This window comes from Myotis brandtii, unplaced genomic scaffold, assembly GCF_000412655.1.
Source record: "Myotis brandtii unplaced genomic scaffold, ASM41265v1 scaffold13, whole genome shotgun sequence".
NCBI lineage: Eukaryota > Metazoa > Chordata > Mammalia > Chiroptera > Vespertilionidae > Myotis > Myotis brandtii.
In genome coordinates this window covers 2,559,279-2,583,771 of record NW_005354595.1, presented here as the reverse complement: position 1 = coordinate 2,583,771, position 24,493 = coordinate 2,559,279, and the positions used below count along the sequence as shown (strand labels likewise).

Sequence of the window (24,493 nt, the reverse complement as noted above, 5' to 3'; positions counted from 1 at the left end):
CCTGACCGGGAATCGAACCATGACCTCCTGGTTCATAGGTCAACACTCAACCACTGAGCCACACTGGTCGGGCTGATTTTCGAGTTCTTAAAACAATCCCATGAGGCCCGACTGTGAAATGTGAGTGTCTTGAGTAAACAGAACAATGACCGAACTCCCAGAATGACTTCAAATATGAGAACACTTTCTCATTGCTTAGCATGTTGTTTGCCACTTAAATGGTTGGTTCCACGATAGTTGCAAATATATCTGATAATTTTCCCAGTTGTGAGAGTCAACATATGCAGGGCAGAGCTAAGGTGGCTAGAATACAGCAAAGGCTTTCCAATGACAGTTATAACATGAGTTATGACAGTGGCAGAGAGAAGCGGGACCGGAAGAATGCCCTCGGTGCTCTGGGTGGCAAGCAGTGTGCAGGTGCAAGGTTGACAGGCAGGGCTGTCATAACCACACAGAGCAGGGAGAGCAGCACCGTGACATGGGCTCAGCCCAATCAATAACGGCGAACTCAGAGTTGGGCTTCGTGGAAAAAGCTTTTCTTATGAGCTTCATGATAAAAAGCAAGGATAAAGAAAGGCACTGTAAGAAATCAACCAGCTCTGTCTCAATTAACCCCACATAAAGATGTCTCGCCCTGACTGGTTTGGCTCAGTGGATAGAGCGTCGGCCTGCGGACTGAAAGGTCCCAGGTTCGATTCTGGCCAAGGGCATGTACCTTGGTTGCGGGCACATCCCCAGTAGGGGGTGTGCAGGAGGCAGCTGATCGATGTTTCTCTCTCATCGATGTTTCTGACTCTCTATCTCTCTCCCTTCCTCTCTGTAAGAAATTAATAAAATATATATTACAAAAAATAAAAAATAAAAAAAATAAAGCTGTCGTCTCATGTCTTTACCAGTTAAACACTGGGTGTGCCATTGATAGAATGCAGCAGAGTTTTTCCTCCTAAAAAGGAATTTCTGTTCCGCCCTAAGGAGGTGAAAGTAGTCCTGAATTTTTTTCCAAAAATATGTTTTTATTGCTATTAGACAGAGAGGAAGAGAAAGGGAGAGAGAAAGAGAAACACTGATAAGAGAGAGAAACATCGATCACTGCCTCCTGCATACCCCCTACTGGGGATCGAGCCTGCGACCCGGGCATGTGCCCTAACCCAGAATTGAAGCAGCCACTTCTCAGTGCATGGGACGACGCTCAACCAACTAAGCCACACCAGCCAGGGCAAGCCTGAATTTTTTAGGATAGGATACCCAAACCTAAAGAAGACCTAAGGAAGAGGTCATTTACATAATATCCAGCTTGAAAGTCAAAGAAACTACAGTGACCATGTAGTCTAAAATAAGTCTATGCCTTTTCCTGTTTCAAGTCAGGTCTATCCGCTGAGGGTGCGAGTGCTAAGAAAGGCTGGGAGGCCACTTCTCTTCCTTTCCTAACCAAGTCCTAGGGCTAAGTGATCATTCTCCTGTAAAGGCAGATCAGTTACATCACTTTACCTTTTAATGTATGAAACTTGCCTCACATAAAAACCCATGTAACCATAAATACTTTATCAAAGCATCACAATGATATGCCATTCAGACTAGCTATCACAGAAATCTTTAAATGTAGAAGCATGGTAAACTTTTATTATACTTCACAAATTATGATATATCTATGAAGTCTATACCATTCCCTGATTTTTAAGCATATCAGCAATTATTCTAAGTAAATATTTTCAAAAATATGAAATGTTTAAAAGTCCTTAGTCAGTAAAAAATATCTAATTTGATGTTATTATGACTTTAAATGCATTTTATTTTAAGAACTAAGCATGCTTGACACTAACAGAGGCCATTTGAAGGGAAAAATATATAAAAATACAAATAACAGGACACACAGTACAATGGGAAATAAACAAAAATCCCAGTTGATGTTAAAAAAAAAGTAAAAATGATGCCCTCCTGCACATTGTACGGTGTTATTCTACATGTTGTAGAAATAATGAACTTACCCACCATAGGAAATATTCCCAGGTCAGAAGGTCATCAAGGAAAACGATTCCATCCAAATGGAAGGAAAGCAATTCAAAAATCAAACAACTACATTCATTTCATTATGAAATTAGTAGAAATAAATCAGATAATCACTGTGTTGCAGAAGAAATTTGTACTAAAACTAAAAAGCAATTTAGAAGAAACATAAAATGGCTTAATGTCAATAGGAAAACTAGAATGCTAATATTAATTCAAAGAAATCTACTATGCTGTTGTACAACAAACTTTACTGCTTCGATACTAAATAAAGGACAAATATTATTTTCATAATTTTTTGTGGAAGATATCTTACTATAAAAATAACTCAGGATATAACAAGATAATTCATTGTGCATCTGAAGTGTGAAATTGAAAAACTAATAGCGTTACAATAAGATAATAATATATTTCAATATGTGGACAGTCTCTCACCTCGTCTTCCTTCAAACACATCATTGATTTCTCTTAGCAATGTTGACATGTCACTAATTTGGGATTCCCACGCTTCACAAAATACATCTAGGTTTTCTTTAGCAATTTTACTAGATGGATGCAATGTCAATGTTTCAGCAGCAGAAATTATCTGAGGAAATACAATATAAACAAGTGTGATTTTCAAAATCTTAGCTCTTAGAATCACATGAAAGAACAAACTTAAGTCTGTACTGTCCAAATCAACTCAATAAACAACTATGGAGTAATTTCCACAGATAAGCCTCATGTTGGCCAATGTGGAGATACATGGTGGAATAAAACCTACTGTTTCTTATAACCCTATCTACAGACAAACAGTACGTGTTATTCTATACAAACCTTGATTCCGGGAGCAATTATCTTTGGGGGGGGGGGGGTTGTTTTGTTTTTTATTTCAAGAGTACGTTTATTAAAGTGGGGGACAGTGAAACCAGGAAGGGCCTAGGATGGAAGAAGCCACAGGAGAGAGAATGGATGGAGCTGCTGTGGCTCTCTAAAAAGGTTGTGGGAAAGAAGTGAGCTAAGGCGGGGCTGCTGTCAGCTCACTGTAGAGTCAGAGAAAAGGAGAACTTGGGGGCAGATTTAGGGGGTTAGCCTGGGACGAGCTGCCACTGCCCATTGCTCCCCTGGTTGCCAGTCTGGTGGGGACCTTTAGAGTAGTAGCAGTAGCATTGGTGGTGCTGGCAATAGCAGTGGTGGTACAGTAGTGTCGGTATCAATAGTAGTGCGAGTAGTAGTTGTAGCTAGATAGCAGTGGTGGTGGTGATAGTAGTGGTATTGATATTATTAGTGGTAGAGGTAGTAACATATGCACACACGTATGAGTATATTGTAGATATATTCTTGAGATACCGTGCTAGGTGTTTGACATACATTAATATTAACCCTCAAAAACACACGAACAGCCCTCGCTGGTGTGGCTCCGTTGGTTGAGCGTCCTCCCACACACTGAGAGGTCACTGGTTCAATTCTAGTCAAGGGCACATGCCTGAGTTGCAGGATCGATCCCCAGTAGGGGGCGTGCAGGAGGCAGCCAAATGATGATTCTCTCTCATCATTGATGTTCTATCTCTCTCTCCCTCTCCCTTCCTCTCTGAAATCAATAAAAAAATTTAAAAATTAAATTTAAGAAAAAGGAGGTCACCAGTGGCCATGCAATGGCGAAACCTACACAGTTAGGACTGGACTTTCTGAGCAAGGAAGAAAGTCACTGGAGAGCTTCCAGAGACTGGCATATCAGAGTTATGCTACGTTCAAGGAAACTAGAACTAGATGCTTCTCTGTGAGGGCACAGTCCCACAGGCACAGGACTGACAAGCTGGTGGCAGCCTTATGAGCAGAACACAGTTCCCATCTTCAGGGAAGGTGGACCCCTGGCTGGCCAGCCAGGTTTCAGCACTGCTGCCCTCCTCTCTGGAGCCACTGAACAGCGTGCAACCTGCTCACTGTGCCTAGGATGTGACTAACACTTTAAAGGAAATATAAAAATAGCATTGCTAAAGCAGAGAGCTCCAGAAATAAATATAAAGTATCCAAGAGGCACGCTCTATCTCCTAAAGTGACCCCTTTGAGAGACAGATGGCAAAGACTGGGTAAAAGCCAAGGTGATGGGGACAGAAAAAGCTTCTCAAGTTTGGAAGTTGACACGAGGCTCTGTCATCATCCTGGGGAAGAAAATCTGGCTTTTCCTAATCATTGCTGCAGTAGAAACAGTAACAGAGGACTGCGACCAGCTGATTGCACACGGCAGGAGTGTCACATGCTTTAGTTCTACTGAAATTCACTGCAGCCAGGGCTAGTTGGATGACTCCCAGCTGCACCAGCAAATAATGAAGCCTTGGTGTCTCCCAATAAACAGAGGCCCTCTGGTTATAATAAAATGTCAGCAGGTGACCACTCTGTATATGAGAGTCACTCATATACAGCTGTCCCTTGAACCATGCAGAGGTTAGGGGCGCTGACCTCCGCACACTCAAAAATCCACGTATAACGATGTAGTTACTGCTTCTACGATAAGCCTCTGCCACTGTTCCCTACAGGAGGGCATATAATCATCCCTCCAACAGCCAACGTGGTTCTGCTGGAGGGCGTGTACCACCAACTCGCGTTCACTGTTGTCAACCATAAATCCAGGGGCTTGGCATCTATCTTCAATGTTGCAAGTAAGAGGTAAGCTCTTTTGGCTGACCGTGGTAAAGGAAACAAGCACACCTGGTATTTGTAATTTGGGGGTTAGAAAGGAAGTCTGTCCCTCACTTTTTCCCTTAGATTGATTTGACAGGGACAGTATTAAATGGGCTGTAAATGTTTAAACGGCTTTGAAAATTAGTACAGAAAATTCAAGAAAAAATAACACAATTTTCTCAAACACAAGACCTTTCATTTCTGCATATTCCCATAGAGTCATTTTCATATATATATATATATTATATAACAGCAATTATAGTATATATACAAATCTGTATAATGCTTTTATGCCCCAACATTTTTTAAAAATATATTTTTATTGATTTCAGAGAGGAAGGGAGAGGGAAAGAGAGATAGAAACATCAATGATGAGAAAGAATCATTCATCAGCTGTCTCCTGCACGCCCCCTACTGGGGATCAAGCCCACAACCCAGGCATGTGCCCTTGACCGGAATCGAACCTGGGACCTTTCAGTCCGCAGGCTGATGCTCTATCCACTGAGCCAAACCGGCTAGGGCTATGCCCCAACATTTTAACAAAACATTTCTCAATGTTGCTAATTCTAGTTTTTATTATTATTTTAAGTTATATTACTTACCTAACTTAAGATAGCTATTTTGTTTCCAATGGGATCTTATTATAAGTAATGTTGTAACAAACATCATTTTCCATTTGTTTGTTTGTTTTTGTTGTTGTTTATCTCCTATGTCCTTAAGAATTACAGGGTCAAAATGTGAATATGTTTATGGCTTGTTACATAGAGATAGCTTACTTTTCAAACGTGTTACAACAACCCACACTGTCAACAGCTTCATTAAAGTAGATATCAATTAGGCTTCCCTTGAATGGGCCAATCTCCAGGTTGGCAGATGACCAGATAACCCAGTGGAATGTCAGCTATGTTCTGGCGTTGTACCGGAAAATTCCGGAGTGTGCGTTTCTCTCGGGAGATTTGGCCTGTAGTTATGCAGAACCACTTTCTCTTGCTTGCACACGATCTGTTATGACACTCAGACAAGCCTTAATATAGAAGGAACAACCTGCTGTTGGTCGTACCTGTTGGCCGGTCACCTGAAATGTCTCCTCTGCGTGGATGCAGGTTATTTCAAGAGGTTCTGTCCCAGATACATGTCGCAACAATCGACAGGTCTGCAAGAGAGCATTTCTGCAGTTCAACTTCCACAAGACAGACTCATTTTATAATTTATAGCGACAATAAAACATGAAAATCCATACAAACAAGTCTTTACATCAAGGAGAAACTATAATACTATATTGGTTACTAACAGAATCTCGAGGAACAAATAAGGGTACAGAGCATTGTTTTTGTGTCCTATCTGATCATGGCAAGGTGCTCACAGACTTCTCGGGCCAGGAGGAGCCTTCCAAAGGATCTGGCAGTGCCCACACATTTTATATATGAAGACACCTGGCTCAGAGAAGTGACTTGCCCAAGGTCTCTAGGCTAAACTAGGTCAATTACTAAACGCCAAGTATTCTTCCTGTCAACAAAAACCACTTTCCTTCATGGGAAATTAATTAACACACCTTTCATTGGAGATAACACTGGATTAGGCAAGACCGATATAATGAGTGGAGAACTTACCTATATCAGAAAAATTATTGAAAACCTTGAGGCTTGAAACAAAAAATTAGAAAAAAATATTTTTTCATCTTTTAAAAAGATTTGCTGCAGAAATCTTATAATTACCAAGTTTGCTTACAGTCATAATATTTGGCTTACAAACAAAACAGCATCAAAATTGTTTTAAAAGGAGATGAAGCTACACTCATTTTAAGAATGCTCCTGCCCTGGCCGGTTGCTCAGTGGTTAGAGCACCGGCCCTTGGACCAAAAGGTCTGGGATCTATTCCCAGACAAGGACATGTACCTGGGTTGCAGGTTTGATCCCTGGCTCCAGTCAGGGCGCATGTAGGAGGCAACCAATCAGTGTCTCTCTCTCATTGATGTCTCTCTCTCCCTCCCTCCTTCCCTTCCACTCTCTCTAAAAAATCAATGGGAAAAATATCTTCAGGTAAGGATTGACAAAAAAAAAAAGAATGCTCCTTAGCAGTTTTAAGATATAATCAAATGAAGGAGAGGAAGCTAGTCCAGTTGACCTAAAGGTTTCTTCAGCCCTTAGTCTTTGAGATGTGCTGAGCAGGGTATATTAGATAATTTAAAGACATTTAGATGGTTCATATTTGTGCATTTATATGCATGTGGTCTAAGTCATACCTTTTATATAGAAGGTATACATGGTTTAAGTATGTATTTTTTACTAGCAGATCAGATGTCAGACATTCTTAATAGGTGGAAGACTTAGAATATCCTATATAATAAAAGCATAGTATGCAAATTGTCCCCTCGACCATGAGTTGTCTGGGAGTTCAACCAGGGGGCGGGGCCAGCTGGGGGAAGGGAGGGAGACCCCGGCCAGCAGCTGGCAGCTGCTAGGGACCCTACCAGTGTACGAATTTCATGCACTGGGCCTCTAGTCAATTAATAATTGGAATTATAGCAAAAGTGGCAGGTAAGCACCAGTAACACGTAACAGAGATTTGGGAAGAATAGGAGAGGTTCAGAGAAGGCATTTTGTACTGGATGGCTTCTCCTTGTCCCTCCATATTTACCCTCCTTCTCTCTCAAATCTGCTTTTGTCCCAGGACACTGGCCTACATGGTCTGCAGCTATGTTTGGCCAATAGGACCCCCCAGCAATAGACCAGCAGGGATGAGGAGAGTAAGGGCCTTTATTCCCATGTTCTTTCCCTGCAGAGTCACTTTGGACTGTCTCTATGTCTAGTCCTAAAACCAACCTCTCAAGGTGTCTCTCTGGAAGACGCCATGCCCTTCCAGTCTCCAGTAACCACTCCCTCCCGTCAGTGTGGGCGTGGGGGTGGTACCAGCTCTGCTCTCACTCACCCCAGTTACTGCACTCCCATGGTTTCTCCCCCGCCCCCGTGTATGCCACTGTAAACAGCTCCTTTATTAAACCATCTTTAGATGATCCTAATCTGAGTGTGCCATTCTTTTCCTGCTGAGACCCACAGCGATACTCAGACACTGAGCTCTCAAGGAGAATAAGGAAAAGAAGATTAACAAGAAGTGCATTTGTGGGTTCCAGCAGTTTGGGTTGTTTTGTTTTAGAAGCCAGACTGCCGTAAGGTCAGAACAGATAAACATAATACCTTTAGAATTCCAAACGAGAGAGAAAATGCTCACGTAAGGTGCCCCGAAACTGCATTTGCGTTAACGTTCCCTGATGATATACAGCTACCATTAAACCACCATTTCTTGAACAAGTAAACCGATCACTCACCTCGACAAGCTGCTCTTTCTGTTCTGAGAATTTACAGGCACATTCAGCCAAACCTTCTAAATTTCCTTCTACTCCCGTAAGTTTTAACGCTTTTAGAACCACGTGGTCAGCATGGTATTTTAACAGATCTGCTGCCAGCTGAGTTGCTGTGCTGTGAAGCTGCAGATGTGGGGGGTGAAGGGTATGAAACAAACAACAAACCATAAGATTTTGTGGCCAAGCACCTCAGAATCACTTTAAAGACCAAAAAGCAGTGACCTCAACACAGTCCCAGTGGAACCTTTCAGGGGGAAGTGCACACCCCCTTGGTAACGGTAGCAGTTGTGCAGACCTGGGCGGGTGATAGGAACATCTTCGAGGCCCCTGTGTGGGCAGTAATGCCGTTTGTAGAAAATGAACTCGATCCCTTGTTCATTCTATTATCAATCAGCTCTTTCCCACACAACTCCTCTCTTACCTTAAAAAATGCTTCTGCTACTCTTCAAGGAATAGAACAGTATTACAGTATGGTATCCAAAGTATTAAGAAAAAAATCAATTGGTAGTTTGTCATCATGAGTGAGTGTTTTTTTTGTTTGTTTTGTGTGTTTTTTAAAATATATTTTATTGATTTTTTATAGAGAGGAAGGGAGAGGGATAGAGAGTTAGAAACATCGATGAGAGAGAAACATTGATCAGCTGCCTCCTGCACACCCCCTACTGGGGATGTGCCCGCAACCACGGTACATGCCCTTGACTGGAATCAAACCTGGGACCCTTCAGTCCGCAGGCCGACGCTCTATCCACTGAGCCAAACCAGTTAGGGCAAGAGTGAATGTTTTTTAAAAATATATTTTTATTAATTTTAGGAAGGGCGGGGGGAGAGAGAGAGAGAGAGAGAGAGAGAGAGAGAGAGAAAGAGAGAGAGAGAGAGACATCAATGATGAGAGGATCATTTATTGGCTGCCTCCTGCATGCCCCCAGGCATGTGCCCTGACAGAAAAATGAACTATGATCTCCTGGTTCATAGGTCGTGCTCATCCACTGAGCCAGCTTTTTATCAGACTTTTGAAAAAGGATCAAAGTGGGATTTAGCCAATAAGGTAGTCACCACAATTTGATTGAACACCTTCATCATGGCAGGCACTGGGTTAGAGCCTGGGCCCACGTGACAAATAGGACACAACCCTCCCCTCAGCGGGGTTACAGTCCATCTATAGTTGTTACCCAGAACTTTATTCTTAACACCTGGGTCGCAGGAGAAATGATACATAAAAGGGTAACAAAACCTCCAAGGTTATATTTGACTTTGGAGTGCATTTTAAGCATGGCCCACTCACACTGGATATCTTTGGGTACTATTAACTCCAAAGTCTTCTTATCCTGACCTTAAAATAAGAAATGTGATAGGCCCTAGCCAGTTTGGCTCAGTGGATAGAGCACCGGCCTGTGGACTAAAGGGTCCCAGGTTCAGTTCTGGTCAAGGGCACATGCCCAGGTTGCAGGCTCGATCCCCAGTAGGGGGTGTGCAGGAGGCAGCCAATCAATGATTCTCTCTCATCATTGATGTTTCTATCTCTCTCTCCCTCTCTCTTCCTCTCTGAAATCAATAAAATTATAAATTTAAAAGAAATGTGACAGGTTCTCTTGGGGTTATCCAGAAAGAGATCACTTTTAATAACACTGTCCCCAGAAAAAAATCTGATCTAGAGTGGAGCCTATTTGAACGAAGTGATTTTTTTCCCCTTGGAAGTAATCCAATGTCAACTCAAATTACAGGGCTTGCTACGAAATTAACAATAGGCAGTCCACATTCACACAATCAAGTGAGAATAATTAGTCAGAAACAAAGACATTAAAATGCCCTTTTTTTGGAAACAAAATATCACATGAGAATTTTAAAAGACTTTGTTTAGCCACCAGGACCTTAGAGAATAGTTAATGCCAGCCCTTTATTTTACAGACTATGAAAAGGTGGAGTCACTTGTCCAAGGCCACATAAATTTTACAAATGGTTCTAGAGACAACTTATGACCAACCCTAAGGGAGGAAGGGGGAATAACACCAATTCCTGCTCCGTGCAATGTACTGACAACAGCTTTATAGACGTCATCGCCCTTAATTCTTACAAAATCCTAGGTGGTTGCTGTTATACCCATTCCAGAGGTAAGAAAAATGAAACATGTGGAAAGCCACTCCGCCTCAGGGATTTTGTGCTCTTCTGATAGTCACATTTCTAACAATAGTTCAGTTGAAATTGAATAGGATGGGGGGTAGGGGGAATGGGTAGGGTTTGTTTAAACCACAGAAAAATGGTATCCTTCTATGTTTAATAGGATGTGAAAATGAAGGTTTCAATAGAGGTCGGTACCAAGTAAGATGTGAAACAGATCACCATGTATATAATTTTAATTGCTGAACAATATTTCGTTTAGTCATACCAAATTTCGTTTATCAATTCCCATTGATGAGATTTTAGGTTTTTTCCAGTCCGGGGCCATTATAAGTAGCGCTGCTGTGGACATTCATGTACAAGCTCTAAGACTGATGGCACCAATAAAATGGTGGCTTCAAAATTAGTAGGTCCAAGGAAAACTTTAAAAACTTATTTTCTGTGCACAGCGACATACTAATGCATTTCCTACGTACCATACACAACATGAAAATTTGCAAAGAGTTAAAAGAGGCTTGATTTCAAACTATACTTACTTCTTTCTTAAGTTCATTGAGGCCATGACTGATTTTCAATATACTGAGTTCCAGCTCTTCAGCGATGCTTTTTGTTCTCTTGCTTTGCTAACAAATTTAAAAAGTATATACATAGGGTTACCTCATCTTTTTCATCTGATGACTCCAATTTTACTTGAACTATAAAATTATAATAAATTTTAATATCATTCTGTGCACTGTAAGAAAAGTAGATTTTTAAAATTTATCTGTTTATGGTTAGAACAGAAAGTAGAATTTTAAGTATTTAGTTATATTTTCCCACTCTAACTATAAATGGGTTAATTTCTAAAATCTAACTTTCTTACATAAATTTATCATATCTAAGACTAAACTATTTTATCTTGTGCCTAGGATGCTCATCATCATTCTTGACCTAGTTAAAAATTAAAACGTGAATCCATTTCAAGTCCTTACACCTTCTCAGATCACACAACCTAAATGAGACCCTCTTCTTACCCACGTTAACCCTCAGTCTAAGTCGTCATCCCAGTATGCCATTACATGTTTACTTTTTTATTTGTTTGTTTAATGTGTGTCTTCCCCACTAGGCGTTGGTAAGCCCCCCTGAAGGCTGCGATCATATTTAGTTTGCTCACCACTGAATCCATAATCCCTGGCACAGCAAATGGAAGGAAGGAAGTGTTCAGTTCTTTGAATGAATAAATCAAAGTTAAATGTCAATATCCTCAAGAAGCCATCTTCATTTTTCTCCCTGAATAAAAATGCATCCCCCTTCAAATCCTCTCAACACATGGTCTGTCCCTTCTCTTTGGATGTTTACATAGCTTTCTGTACTTGCCTCACCCCTCCCCACATTCTTCTACATTGCAAATTCTTGCAGGCAAAGATTTTATCTTCTTCATCTTTAGATTTCCAGTGCCTGGCATATAAAAAGCCCATGGTAACAACGGAAATAAATGAATGCATGAACAATACACCTGGAATGCAGAATCGGAGATGCCGGTGCTTGTGAAATATGTGAAAGGTGCTACTTGCAAATCTAAGTACTGATAGAATCAGATTCCCAACACAGACAGCATTTCCTCACAGAAACGCTTTTCCCTGAACAGTGGGCTTACATATTTAACACAAAGCAATCTATACTTCATATTAGATATCACACAGATCATTCAAACTAGACAGAAAACATTGCTTCCATCCCTGACACTACTCTACCTTAGGTTACGTTTTCCTGCTAATGTGAGCATTTGCCATGCTGTGATGCCAAGGAAATATGAGCGAAATCTGTGATTCGTATCTACTCTTCATTCATAAATCAATGTATTAAAGGAAGTAAGCTCTGCTCTGGTCAGTCCATTCCCAGCCATTCACCCTTCCTCTTCATCTTTACTGCCAAAGCATTCCCTTTAAGACATCCAGATTTGTTCTCTCCATGCTATATGTTGAAATCCATGTTAAATACTGTTTGACACAGCCGAAGTCTAAGAAGTAAATAAAGGTGCCAGTGTCATCTCAGGCTTCTGTCTCTCAATGTTGTAACCCACCCTCTATAAGAAACTTGGCACCTGCTTCCTGTGCTGTCCCACCTCTGCCAGCCTTTCCCTCTCCTGCCCAGAGAGCTGCCCATGTTTTACGTAGACCACTAGCCTATGAAGGCTCTTTAAGAGTCTGCCCACAGACCAGGAATCTGTGCGAGGGTGAGAAATCTTCCACCGGCAGCTGGATCTACCGTCTTCACTGCATCTAGACCTCCATAAGCTTCCTAAATCGTTGTGCCTGCAAACCAGCTGTCCTCAGAGTGAGGAGCTGTGCACATCTGAGTGCCTCTGGTAAGACTCAGGTCCCAAGACCTTCTAGGTGGGGTCTCCTCTGCTCCCCACTCTGAAGAAGCATTTTGGGGAGGAATGTTCCAGAGGTGAGTTTGGGGGAAGAGCAGAGATAACAGGGTGAACTGTGATGATAAGGATGGCACAGAGTCCAGACTGGCCAGGATGGGAAACAGGCTGGGATGTCAAGCCCTGTGAGTGCCGCGTGGATGGTAAGGGTACTTTGGCCAAGCAGGAGGGGGACGAGGAATGAGACGCCCTCGTCTCCCTCTGGACCACATCCACATTCCTGCTGATGGGGTTAGCGTCCCCATCTCTCACAACTTTAGGGGAGAGCTACTGACAAAGGGTACTTCTATGGAAGCAGGTTCTTACAGCTTGGAGCCACACGGAGGCCAGCTGCTGGAGCTCCGCCCTCGCGTGGGCCGACAGGTCCAGGATGCGCTCCCTGTGCTCGTGGCTGGTGTAGGCGGAATCGGTGAAGTCCTCCGTGCGCTCCAAGACGGCTTCCAGCGTCGCGGAGAGATTCTCCTTTGACTGAAAGTAAAGATTCTCCCGAAGAGCTTCGATATTCATCTGAGAACAAAAGCAACGTACATCCACGCGTCAACGTTCTCACTTAACAGAAATGGACTGTGGCTTCTAGCAGTGCGCAGGGAGACACGAGCAATTTCTTGCCTAGTCTGGGGGCCCAGGGGGGATGCAACCTCCAGTGACGACTACGATCTCCACTAACCCGGGAGGACACACGGCTCGGGAGCCCCCGACAGCCATGCAGGGCCTCACTCCCATCGCTGTTAATACAACATTCCTGTGAGGTTAGTGAAGACGAAGGCAGGAAGAGCATGATCATGTAGCAACCGGCAGAAAACATGAACCCGCCTCCACGTAAGGGATCTGCGTCTGAGAAAATGCTGACGCAAAGTCCTAGAAAATGCTACACCCAAAAAAGAAAAATGTACTGAGCCCAGGGGAAGGGTGCGGAGGGTGGAGGGTATGGGAAGGACTGGGAAAGGATTCAATTTTTCCTTAATTAATTCAGCAAAACTCGACCATTTTGTCTGATGTCCCCAACAGCACCTCCCTGACCAGTGTCCTCGGCCAGGGGGCCTGGATGATCTCTCTGAAAGGGTGAAGCTTCTGATATTGCTACCCCTCTCCAATTGGCTCCTCACCACCTATAAAATCAAGCCCAAACCTCTACGGTAAAACACAAAATCCTCCGGGGTCCTGCCTTCATATACCTCTCTAATAGTCATCTCACCCCCACGCTCACTTCACCACCTGGTGCTTAGAGTTCCTTCACTGTGTAACAATGTCCCTGGACAGCCTGCCTCCCTGTCCGTTTCCTAAGATACGCTATGCCACCCCAACCTCTACCTCATGAACATATCACAGAAACAACTGGGGCCAGGAGGCAGCAAGCGCTGATGATCCAGACTGTGTCAAAGTGAAGGTGCTGAGGGAAAATGGCTTACCTTCGTTTAGCACGTTAAAGTCCTTTCACTCATATTATTTCAGGTTAATCTTTACAATATTAAGATTTAGGAAGATCCATAGGGGACTGCCTGCTGCCCCTTCTCCTCCAGTATCCCTCTATCATATGTGGACAGGATTGTTTTAAAAATGTTTTTATTGATATTTTTTAGAGAGAGAGAAAAAGAGGGAGAGAGAAACATCAATGATGAGAGAATCATTGATCGACTGCCTCCTGCATACCTCCTACTGGGGATTGAACCCGAAATCCGGGCACATGCCTTGACCAGGAATTGACCTGTGACCCCTGGTTCATGAGTCAGTGCTCCACCACAGAGCCACATCGGCAGGGACAGGATTTTTTTTTTTTGAAGGTAGGAAAGAACATGGATAAAAGTGAGGTATGGAATTGACAATGAGGATCTGAGAATTTGAGAACTTCATAAAAATCAGCCATGTTGACCACAGCATTTATGTTAAGGTTTTTTATTTTCCCCTTAGAGAGAATATAGGTGTGGCATTTTTTTTGTTTTTTATTTTTTATTAAATTTATCGGGGTAACATTGGTCAACATGAACATACAGGTTTCAGGTGTGGGTTTCTATGTTACAAGATCTGTATATTGCACTGTGTGCCCACCTCGCAAAGTCAACTCTTCTCCTGTCACCACATATTAGAACCCCCTTCTTCCCCACCCCCTTCTTTTCTTTTTATTAAGATGCGTTTTTAAACAGTAACTTGGTAAAGTTGTTTTGTTGAAGGCCATTCATTTTTATGATTTCAGAAGATTTGTCCATATATTCACAGTACCAAATGCAGTAAAAATATTCCCTCTACAGGTTATACTCTCCATCTGAAAATAGGTAAGATGCCAAAAAGATAACCACTGGTAGCGAGACTGAGTCTATTCATAGCAGCTCTGCCCTCCGATGCCTGTGGTGAGAGGGCCAGCAGCGGGCGCAGTCTCAGTGGCCACAGGTACAGCACTGCCCCAAGTGAGCCCGGCAGAAATGCAGTGTCAAGGGGCAAAAGGCCTGCCTCCAACCCTATTTGTTTCCCTAATTATCCTCTGACCTTTGACAAGACAGCTCCCCCTCGGCCTGTATAAAAAGAGGGGATTAGAATAATAATCTCTAAGGTCCCTTTCAAAAACTCTAAGAGAATGGTCCTTCCTTGTAGCTTCCTTCCCCTCGGGAAGGGATTTAGGGCAGGCCTGGCAGCATATAAACAAACCAGAGGTATAAGCTGGAAGGTCACAGACATTGGGAATAGAGAGTCCTGCTTTTAAAAAAGGACTCCACCACTTATTAGCTTTTCTCCTAAAACAATGTGGATATAATAGGCCCTGGCCGGGTAGCTCAGTTAGAGCACCGTCCCAATAAGCCAAAGTTGCGGGTTTGACACCTGGTCAGGGCACATACAAGAAGCAACCAATGAATGTATACAGTAAATCAGTGGAACAATAAATCAATGTTCCCCCCCCTCTCTCTAATCAATTTTTAAAAAATATTACATAAAAAATATGGGTATAATAATATTCACCTAAAAAGGATGTTAGAGATTAAATAATATTTATTAAGAGCACAGCCCCTAAAAATAAAGGACCTTTCACCCCATGTTCCTACTTAGACCTTCACACAATTAAAGCTCAAAGTGGAGGATCCAGGATGGCAGTGGAGAAGGTGGGAGTTACACTCACCTCCTCCCAAAGTGGAAATACAACTAAATCATAGAAAAATCAACCTGAAAAGTGAAAGTGCAGTAAGATGAAAACCATGCCATGCCTGTCCTGTCACAGTCCTGCTGATCAGAGAGGTGGCAACCCTTAGGCAAATGAGTTAATTTCCTAGGCCCTAGTTTTCCCATCTGCTGAATAAGAGGTTGTGCTAGATGATTTCCTAGGGCCCCCCTGACTCAGACACGGCTCTGAGCCAAAGAGCAGCTTCACCGTCTCTCTGACTTCTGATGCGAAATTCTGCCCTAAAATGATGGGATTCTGGAGTCAGACTTGCTAGTTTCAGGTCCCAACTCTGGCACTTCCTAGCTGGCAGGCATACTTAATCCGTTTCTCAGTTTCCCCAACAGTCTATGTTGGGGTGGGGAACCTTCTTTCTGCCAAGGGCCATTTGGGTATTTATAACATCATTCGCGGGCCATACAAAATTATCAACCTAAAAATGAGCCTGCTATATTTGGTCACACATTTAAGGCACTCACCCCTAATGCCTTGGCAGGGCCAGACCAATGATTTCATGGGCCTGATATGGCCCACGGGCCAGACATTCCCATCCCTGGTCTATGGGGATAAGAACAATAGTTCTTGTGAGAATTATACATACACATACATTTAAAGGACTCAGAACAGGGCTGGCACACAGTAAGTGCTCCATAAATGTTAGCAATGTATTATTGTTTGTTTTTTTTTTCATTTTTATTTTTATTTATTTTAACCCCCAACCTCACCCCCCTCACACTCATGCTCCCATCCCCCTGTTGTCCATGTCCATTGGTTTGGCTTATATACATGTATACAAGTCCTTCGGTTGATCTCTTCCCCTTACCCCCGCCCTCCCCTACTTTCCTTCTGGGGATTGATAGCTATTATGGTTCATTTTAAAATTTTAGTTATCATAAATACTATTACTACTATTACAACTACTACCATCTCAAACTGTAAATCCTATATCCCAGGGAAGAGCAGACATTCCAGCAGAAATGATTTGCTGTCTGCCACCATCCGTGGATGGTGAAGCACTGTTCCAAAGTCTTGGTTAGGGACACGCTCCTAAACAGATGACAGGAGGCTACTGCCAAACCATAGAGCTACCCAGGGCCAGAGTAGCTGCGATAACCCACGACCAGTGTTCTTTGTACATTCCACACTAAGCCAAGTGTTACTGGTTATTAAGTTTGTACCTCCTGGCATTTTAAAAAGAGAAATATCTGCTTTTGTGAAGCATCTATTCTAAAATATTACACAAAAATAAAGATATTACATATAGCAATGCTCCTTTAAAATGGAAAGAAAAAAATAGAAATATATTCTCTTTATTCTCACCTTGAATTCTTTAATTCCAGTGAAAATACTGGTGGCTGCACCGTCAGTCTCTCCATTGGGCTTGCAGTCAGTCACAATTTCAATGACCTTATCCAGTGCCACTTTCATCCGGTCAAACACCCCTTCTTTGTTTTTATGGGCCGATTCACAGTTGGGATGCCTGAGACATGTCTTCAAAACAAGTGAAGCTTTTTATTTTAAGATTTGATCCAAATCCTAACACACAAAATCTTACAGAGAACATGTCATGCTAATAAAAATGGTTCTTTACCAAAATCTCCCGGGTCCCTGGCTCACCCAGCTGCTTCTCCTCACTAAAAGTGGAAGCAGGATGAGTAAAAAGCGATAGCAAGGTTAAGTGAAAAAGGCAGAGTGCAAAACTATATCTTTATACTTCAATAATCAGATTACTTAAAATTTTTGAAAAAAAAACCCTATCTATACCTTTATCATGATTAAAAATATTTTTAAATGTTGTCTTGTGTGCGTAAGAACTGAAAAACAATGAGGAAAAATGAACAGGTGAGATATGACTGTGGATGTATGTTTGCCTTTTTAGAAAATGATGTAAATGCAAAACTACTCAAGGGCCAGATACTAACAGAGGCTTCCATCTGGGCTCCAGAGAAATCTGTGTTTGTGGCTTTACTGACCCCAGCAGAATAAATATTCTGAGCAGAAAAGGCAATTCTAAACACACTGCTGAGGAGATGCTGACTAGTTCGTTCTTGAATTGTACCAATTTGCTGGCCAACTGCAGTCTGGAATTACAAGCTCTTGATTGACAATTGTGTTTAAAGTAGGATAAGGAATTAGAGATATGACTTTCCAGAATAAACAAACTAAGGGCTGACTTAATTCTCCAGTTACTTAACAGATTCTAACTTGCCGAGTTTGCGCTAGAGATAAGTGTGCTGGCTCCCCAACGAGACTGGCAAAACCCCGCAGGCAGTGGCCATGTGGGACAGGCCTCCATTCCCAGCACCTAATTCAGCACCTTCTGCTTAGTTGCTCAAGCAAAGCTGACTCCTAGATGAATTGCTGTTTGGAACCGGGGCAGAAAGTTAGCATTCTTGCCAAAGAATAACTGAGATTCAACTATGAGAGCCTATATTCCAATTTGTCATTTTGATCATTTTTAAAATGGACAACATATAAGTTAGATGCACTTAATCAGGTTCTCTAATTAATTTGCAATACAGTGAAACAAAAAGTGCTCTTACCTTTGAAGCTGTGAGAAGCATCATTGTACACTTTTCCAGAACTGCCCTCGCTGCTGCCATTTTTGCCTTTTTCTTTTCATCTTTCAGATCCTAAAGAGAGAATGAAATTGCCGAGCATGCTAGGATCATGCGGACAATCCAATTTCTTGAAAAGTCATTTACTCAATAATGACAATACTCAACAGTGAAGTGACATGGTTAAAAAAGTGACAACGTGAAAAAACCTAGAATGAAGTTTTACGAAGTGTCCCCTCTTCAATCTGACCACATGCACAGAACAGAGGGGAGTAAAAAGCTGCCCTTAGTAAGGACGGCAGAGCCAGGGCTGAGCCCTGGGAGAGGCTGCCACGTGCTCACTTTCTGGTGGCCTGCCACGCCTGGCGTTCTCGTGTCCTCGTGGACACACCTCACTCCTAACCAGAAACGCTCATCCCGTGCTTTACTTAAATAAAAGTGGCTTATTTACTGAGCACCTGTGGGCTATTATTTCCTTCAAAATAGATATTTAGAAGGCAACTCTTTCCAGGGACCATGTCTGATTAATCCATCTAAGTACTAATTCATCTCCATATGAGGTTGGTTTGTCCTACACGTAACCAACCTGCTGCTCTGGAATGTTCTTAGGCTGTTTCGTAGATATATAATCTTCCCCAACTAGATTATGTACTCTGAAGCAAGAACTGTATTTTGAATTTTTTTTCCTTTTGGTTTCTCTGCATAGAGCCCTTGATGGAATGTGTGCTTATTACAGAAGTATCGAGTATCACTTATCCAATCTAGAACCAACTACTCCTCATAATGTTTTGGTTATGACCATCTAATTCAGAAGTCAGCATGTATTTTCAATAAAAGGCCAGATAATAAGCTTTTAGGTTTCCTGAACCATATGGTGGTCTTTGTCACAACTACTTAATTCTGTCCCTGTAGTGTGAACACTGTCCCAGATAATACCTAAACAAATTAGCACGGCTGTGCTCCAATACATTGTTACTTGTGGACACTGACATTTAAAGTACATAAAATTTTCACCTGCCGCATTAGTCGGCCTGTCTTCATTTCTGAGTTGAGTGACAAGCCCTTTCTTACAAAAAACAAAGACTCAAAGTTGGAGAATGGTTTTCCTTTTATTTGTTTTAGTAAATTATTATAGTAGATTCAAAGTTATGCCTATAATATCACTCATTCACTTGCATCCCAATATAGCTTTCTTTGAACCAAACGTTAATTTACGTCACAAGATCACATCCCTACCTCTGAATATCCTCCATTATGAGTATCAAAAATAAAAGTTGAGGTCACTTCTAAAATTTCCCCTTTGCCTTTAACATATCAAACAGGACTTCTTGCAGAACAACCTGTGGGTCTAGCTGACAATGCATCAAGCACGTGCGCCACACAAAACACTTGTAAGCCACACACGCTATCATACAGTGGGTGGTGATGGCCAGTGATGGGCAAAGATGGCATCTCAATCTCAGAGGGCTGGTCCACAGGACGAAACAGAGGCCTCCATGAATCCCAGGCGGTCCAAGAAGCACCACGGGAAGCATCACCATCTGGTCTGGCACTTCTCAGGCCAATACCCACCTCCCAACTCCAGCTACAGCCTGAGAGTTCACGCCCCAGACCACCACCTGTGGGGCTACACCAAAGCACCCCCAGAAAAGCTCAATTACTGTACAGTCAACCTGTTTACAAGGTACACTCATGCACAAATACCCTCACAAGGAAACGTCAGTCCCGGATATAATACGGTCTCCCACCTTCCTAAACTTCAGAGCGTGCAGTCTGAACTGGGGCACAGGCCTATGAAGAACTTCAGTTACGGTTTCGTTTGAAAACTACAGGTTTTAGAATCAGACATAACTGAGCCCATCTGCTAGAAGAGTGACCGTGGGAAAGTTTATTATCTCCTCAGATTCAGTTTCCTCACGTTCACAATAACAGTACCTACTTCACAGGGATGTTTTGAGAATTAAATGAGATCATGGATATTAAGTACCTAACACATAGCCAATGCAAATAAATAACGAGCCCTGATCGAAACGTGAAATGGAATGTTTCACAAAAGAGGAAGCACTTGAGTTGGGCCTTGAAGGCAAGTCTGACCTTCCCCAGCGTGTGAGACGGAACAAACAACTGTTATTTGTGCACCAGAAAGTATGCGTGTATTTGAAAACTTTAACCTGTGGTAAATACGTACATTTTGTCTATCTCCAGTTAGATGTGCAAACTCCACCATTTCATTTCCAAATTGACTGAATATCTGGACAAACTCTTGAAAGCTATTCACTTTCTCCAGTCTTTCCATAGTTGCAAGAACCTGCAAAATCAGAGAATATTTTATTCTCAGGTGTAGACATGAAAGAGACTAAGAGGTCAGGACTGAGGAGAGAGAGGGAAAGAGAAATTTTCATTGAGGGGACAGCAGGGCTTAGAGAAGCAGAGGCAGATCCAAAGGTGAGAATTATCAAGGGGACAAGTTGTTTTTAGGATGGGGAGACTTGGGCTCACTTGAAAATCAAAAGGAAAAAGCATAAAGGAAATGACTAATATGCAAGAGAATATTCAAGAAAATATCCAAGAGAAGAAATGGTGTATGTAGCGAATTCTGGAGAAGGTGAGCACGGGTAGGACTATGGTAATCCAATCTTCAGAGGACCCGGAGGGGGTGAGGATAAGAGATGGTACGTGTTTTAAGGTTAGTCAACCAGGCGTGGGAACACCCTTTTTCTCAGGACGGGGGAAGGAAGGAATCTGCAGAGTGAGGAGTGGAGAGGGAGGCGTGGGGACTTCAGGAGCAGGAAACAGGGTGGATCAGTCAGGAACTGCCTGTGTTAGATGAATTCACTGCCAAGAAGCTGTGGGTAGCCAGGGGTGAATAGAGAGCATGAACCTGTAGGAGAGGCAACAGAAAATGTCATGCATATTCTTGACGTTAGAAATAAAGTAAATAGCCTGGCTGCTTTGGCTCAGTGGTTAGAGTGTCAGGCCACAGACCAAAGGGTCGTGGGCTGGATTCCAGGTCAGGGGCGTGTGCCTCAGTTGCAGGTTTGATCCCCGGCCCCAGTCCCTGACGGGGTGAGTTCTGGAGGTAACCAGTTGATGTACTTGTGTGTGCGTGCGTGTGCGTGTATGTGTGTGTGTGCGCGCGCGCGTGTGTGTGTGTGTGTGTGTGTGTGTGTCTCTTTCCCCCTTCTCCCTCTCTTCTACTCTCTGATTCCCCGGCCCCAGTCCCTGACGGGGTGAGTTCTGGAGGCAACCAGTTGATGTACTTGTGTGCGTGTGTGTGCACTCGCGAGCGTGTGTGTGTGTGTGTGTGTGTGTGTGTGTGTGTGTGTGTCTTTCCCCCTTCTCCCTCCCTTCTACTTTCTGAAAATCAATGAAAAAAAATATCCTCGGGTGAGGATTAAAAAAATAATTTAAAAAGAATTAAAAATAATAAAAATAAAAAAGAAAGTAAATAGATGTGAAACAGTGTTCCGAATACTTCTCTCTAAAACAACACTGCTGGGTTAGTTTTAGTCCCACCAAGCTGGTAATGAAAACACAGATATCCTGTGTTTCCTTCTCTCTAATGAGATGTGATGGATACTTGGCCAGTTAATCTGCCCGGGCAGCTCAGGAAGTCCCGGAGACTCCACAGATAAGGCAGGCTGCCGCCACCGGGCAGAGCGTCTGTCTTTCAGAGACGGGAAGGTGGTTTTCATTCCTCTAGCACTGCCCGATCGATCCATTCACCTCTCCAATTTCTTTCTCTCTTTAAAGTTACACTTCTGAATCACTCCACACTGGTCAGGTGGCTTTGGCCCTTAAACACGATTGAGCTCATCCCATCCCTGGCTGAGTGCCCTCCTTGCCTAGTGCATGATCCAGGGAAACAAGTGATTGTCCCCCCCTCCCCCCCACCCCCAGCTTCCTGAATGACTGAGGAGCACTGTTACCTGAGACACTGGAAGAGTTTAAATCTATTCTCAAAGGTTTGCAATTTTTCAGTAATATTTGGGAACTTTGCATAGGAAAATTCTATAGTGTGGATAATTGTGGTTTCTGGTGATGGAGTGTTTTCTTACGCTTCTAAATTGTTACTCTCTGATTTGGAGAAAAGGGCACTGAGAAATTGAGTATTTTTATCACCTAGGTTTCTACTATATACATTGTCATGGTGTTCAGTGGACAAGCCTTGCTAAATTACCTGCAATTAACCTAAAAACAACAACAAACTTTGTGAACAACCCTGAAAGACCCAGTATAGAAACAACCGAAAGGCAAGTACCTTATTTCTCGATGTTATTATCTGCTTAATGACCACTCGGTCTGCCAGCAGCAACACTTTTGTCACTGAAGAAAGGAGTAATCTCGCAGCCTTTATAACTCCTGTTTTGTCTGTAAAAATGGTGATCTGGCCCCCAGATTCGGGGTGATTCGGGGTGCTTACATCTGTAAGTGCTGCAATCGTTTCTCCTAACAAGAAAGGCAAGGAAGAAATGTCAAATTGGGAATTAGACACACTTTACATTAAAATCCAGATTTTTCTTGTCTCTTGAAGGTATCACGCTGCCCATCTCCATAACCTGAAGGCACTTGAGTTTTTACGGACACCCAGGGAGAGAGGACAAGGCTCTGGGCCCCAGGGAGAGGCACCCTCAGTGAAAGGGGGCCTAGAAGAATCATCCATAGGCAAAAGGAAACAATAAGCGAGATCATCTGCTGGCCAGCCTGAGCTCTGGATGGAAAACAAAACTAAAAGAGAGCATCCCTCCTGAGAAGTCAGCCCACGGCCGACCCTCCGTCAGGCTTGCTGTTTGAACTGGTATTTCCTATGATTCCCAGCATGAGCCATTCTACCAAGTGAACTCCCTACCCTCTAGAAAAAGTTCTTCACTGTTGCTACCAAAAACTTTATATATATTTTTCTTTTTTAAAAACCTTTTGACCTTTAATAGCAATGATCAATCTATAAAACAATACAAATATTTGTTCTACTCAAAAATGAAACCAGTGTGTAATTGTTTCTAAACCTTATCTTAAAAAGATTAGAAAAATTAACTTTTGCCCTGGCCAGGTGGCTCAGTTGGTTGGAGTGTCATCTCATACACCAAAAGGTTGTGGGTTCCATCCCTGGCTGGGACACGTACGGGAGGCAACCAATCAATGTTTCTCTTTCTTTCTCCCTTCCTCTCTGTCTAAAAATCAATTAAAACATATCCTTGGGTGAGTATTAAAAAAAACAAAACCAAACAACTTAATTATCTTGTAATGTTCTAGGTAATCTTTTAAATCCTAAATAAACCTGAGTGCATAATAGATTGATTTCCTCACAAATCCACTCTGTCAATAACATTACATACACCCACAATGTACCAGCCTATGTGCTCAGGATCCTGAGTAAAAGTGTGACATAATGAAAGTCAAGTTAGGCCTAGTGGAAACATAAAATACACCTGAAAGGAAAGACTTAAAGTCAGGCTACTAAACTAGCTGCTATTTCAATTATGGGTGTGAAGCAGTAAGGATGTTACTGAGATGGAAGCCATAGGAATATAACAAGAAAGATGATTTGGCCCTGGCCAGGTGGCTCAGTTGGTTGGAGTGTTGTCCCTCATACCAAAAGGACTGCAGGTTTGATTACTGGTCAGGACACATACCTAGATTTTTGGTTTGACCCCTGGTCGGGGCATGTACAGGAGGCAACTGATCAATGTCTCTCTCTCACATTGATGTGTTTATATATATCTCTCTCTCTTTCTCTCCCCCTCCCACTTCTTCTCTCTAAAATCAATAATCAAATCCTCAGGTGAGGATTTAAAAAAAAATTATTTGGGAGATACTGAGAAAATAAAATATAAAATTAGTACCTGAACAGTTGATATGAAGGAAAGGAAAGAAAGTGAAAAATAAAAATAGCTTCAAGGTTGTGAACCTAAGTTACTTAAAATCAGAAGGGCGTGGGAAGGGAGATGATAAATTTAGTGTCAGACAACAGGAATTTGAAATGACACAGGAAAGCCCAAATGATAAGCCACTTCATATGGATGCTGAAATACCATGGCAACCACTGAAGCTCTACTAATAGGTGAAGTCTGTGATCACCAAGCCCCCAGTGATGCCCACCTCCTGTGATTTACATCCTTGCGTCACTCCCGCCCACATCATACGAGGTGAGGTATGGCAGGATGATGGTATGTCATTTCCAAGTGGGGTTATTAGGCATCGAGGTAGCCATTTTGGTGTCCCTTCCCCCCCCCCCC

The 24,493-nt window shown here is 42.6% G+C and overlaps 1 protein-coding gene across 1 annotated transcript in view; it reads right to left on the bottom strand.

Moving 5' to 3' along the window:
• The window catches only part of CTNNAL1 (catenin (cadherin-associated protein), alpha-like 1), a 49,055-nt gene that overhangs the window by 15,034 nt on the left and 9,528 nt on the right, over positions 1-24,493 (bottom strand). The window contains exons 3-11 of the mRNA XM_005859824.2: positions 22,519-22,706; positions 20,446-20,565; positions 18,243-18,332; positions 17,020-17,190; positions 12,861-13,061; positions 10,678-10,764; positions 7,991-8,149; positions 5,726-5,818; positions 2,440-2,590 (exon numbers count right to left, since the gene is read on the bottom strand). Of these exons, the coding sequence (XP_005859886.1) occupies positions 2,440-2,590; positions 5,726-5,818; positions 7,991-8,149; positions 10,678-10,764; positions 12,861-13,061; positions 17,020-17,190; positions 18,243-18,332; positions 20,446-20,565; positions 22,519-22,706 (1,260 nt within the window). The remainder of the gene's footprint in view (positions 1-2,439; positions 2,591-5,725; positions 5,819-7,990; positions 8,150-10,677; positions 10,765-12,860; positions 13,062-17,019; positions 17,191-18,242; positions 18,333-20,445; positions 20,566-22,518; positions 22,707-24,493) is intronic.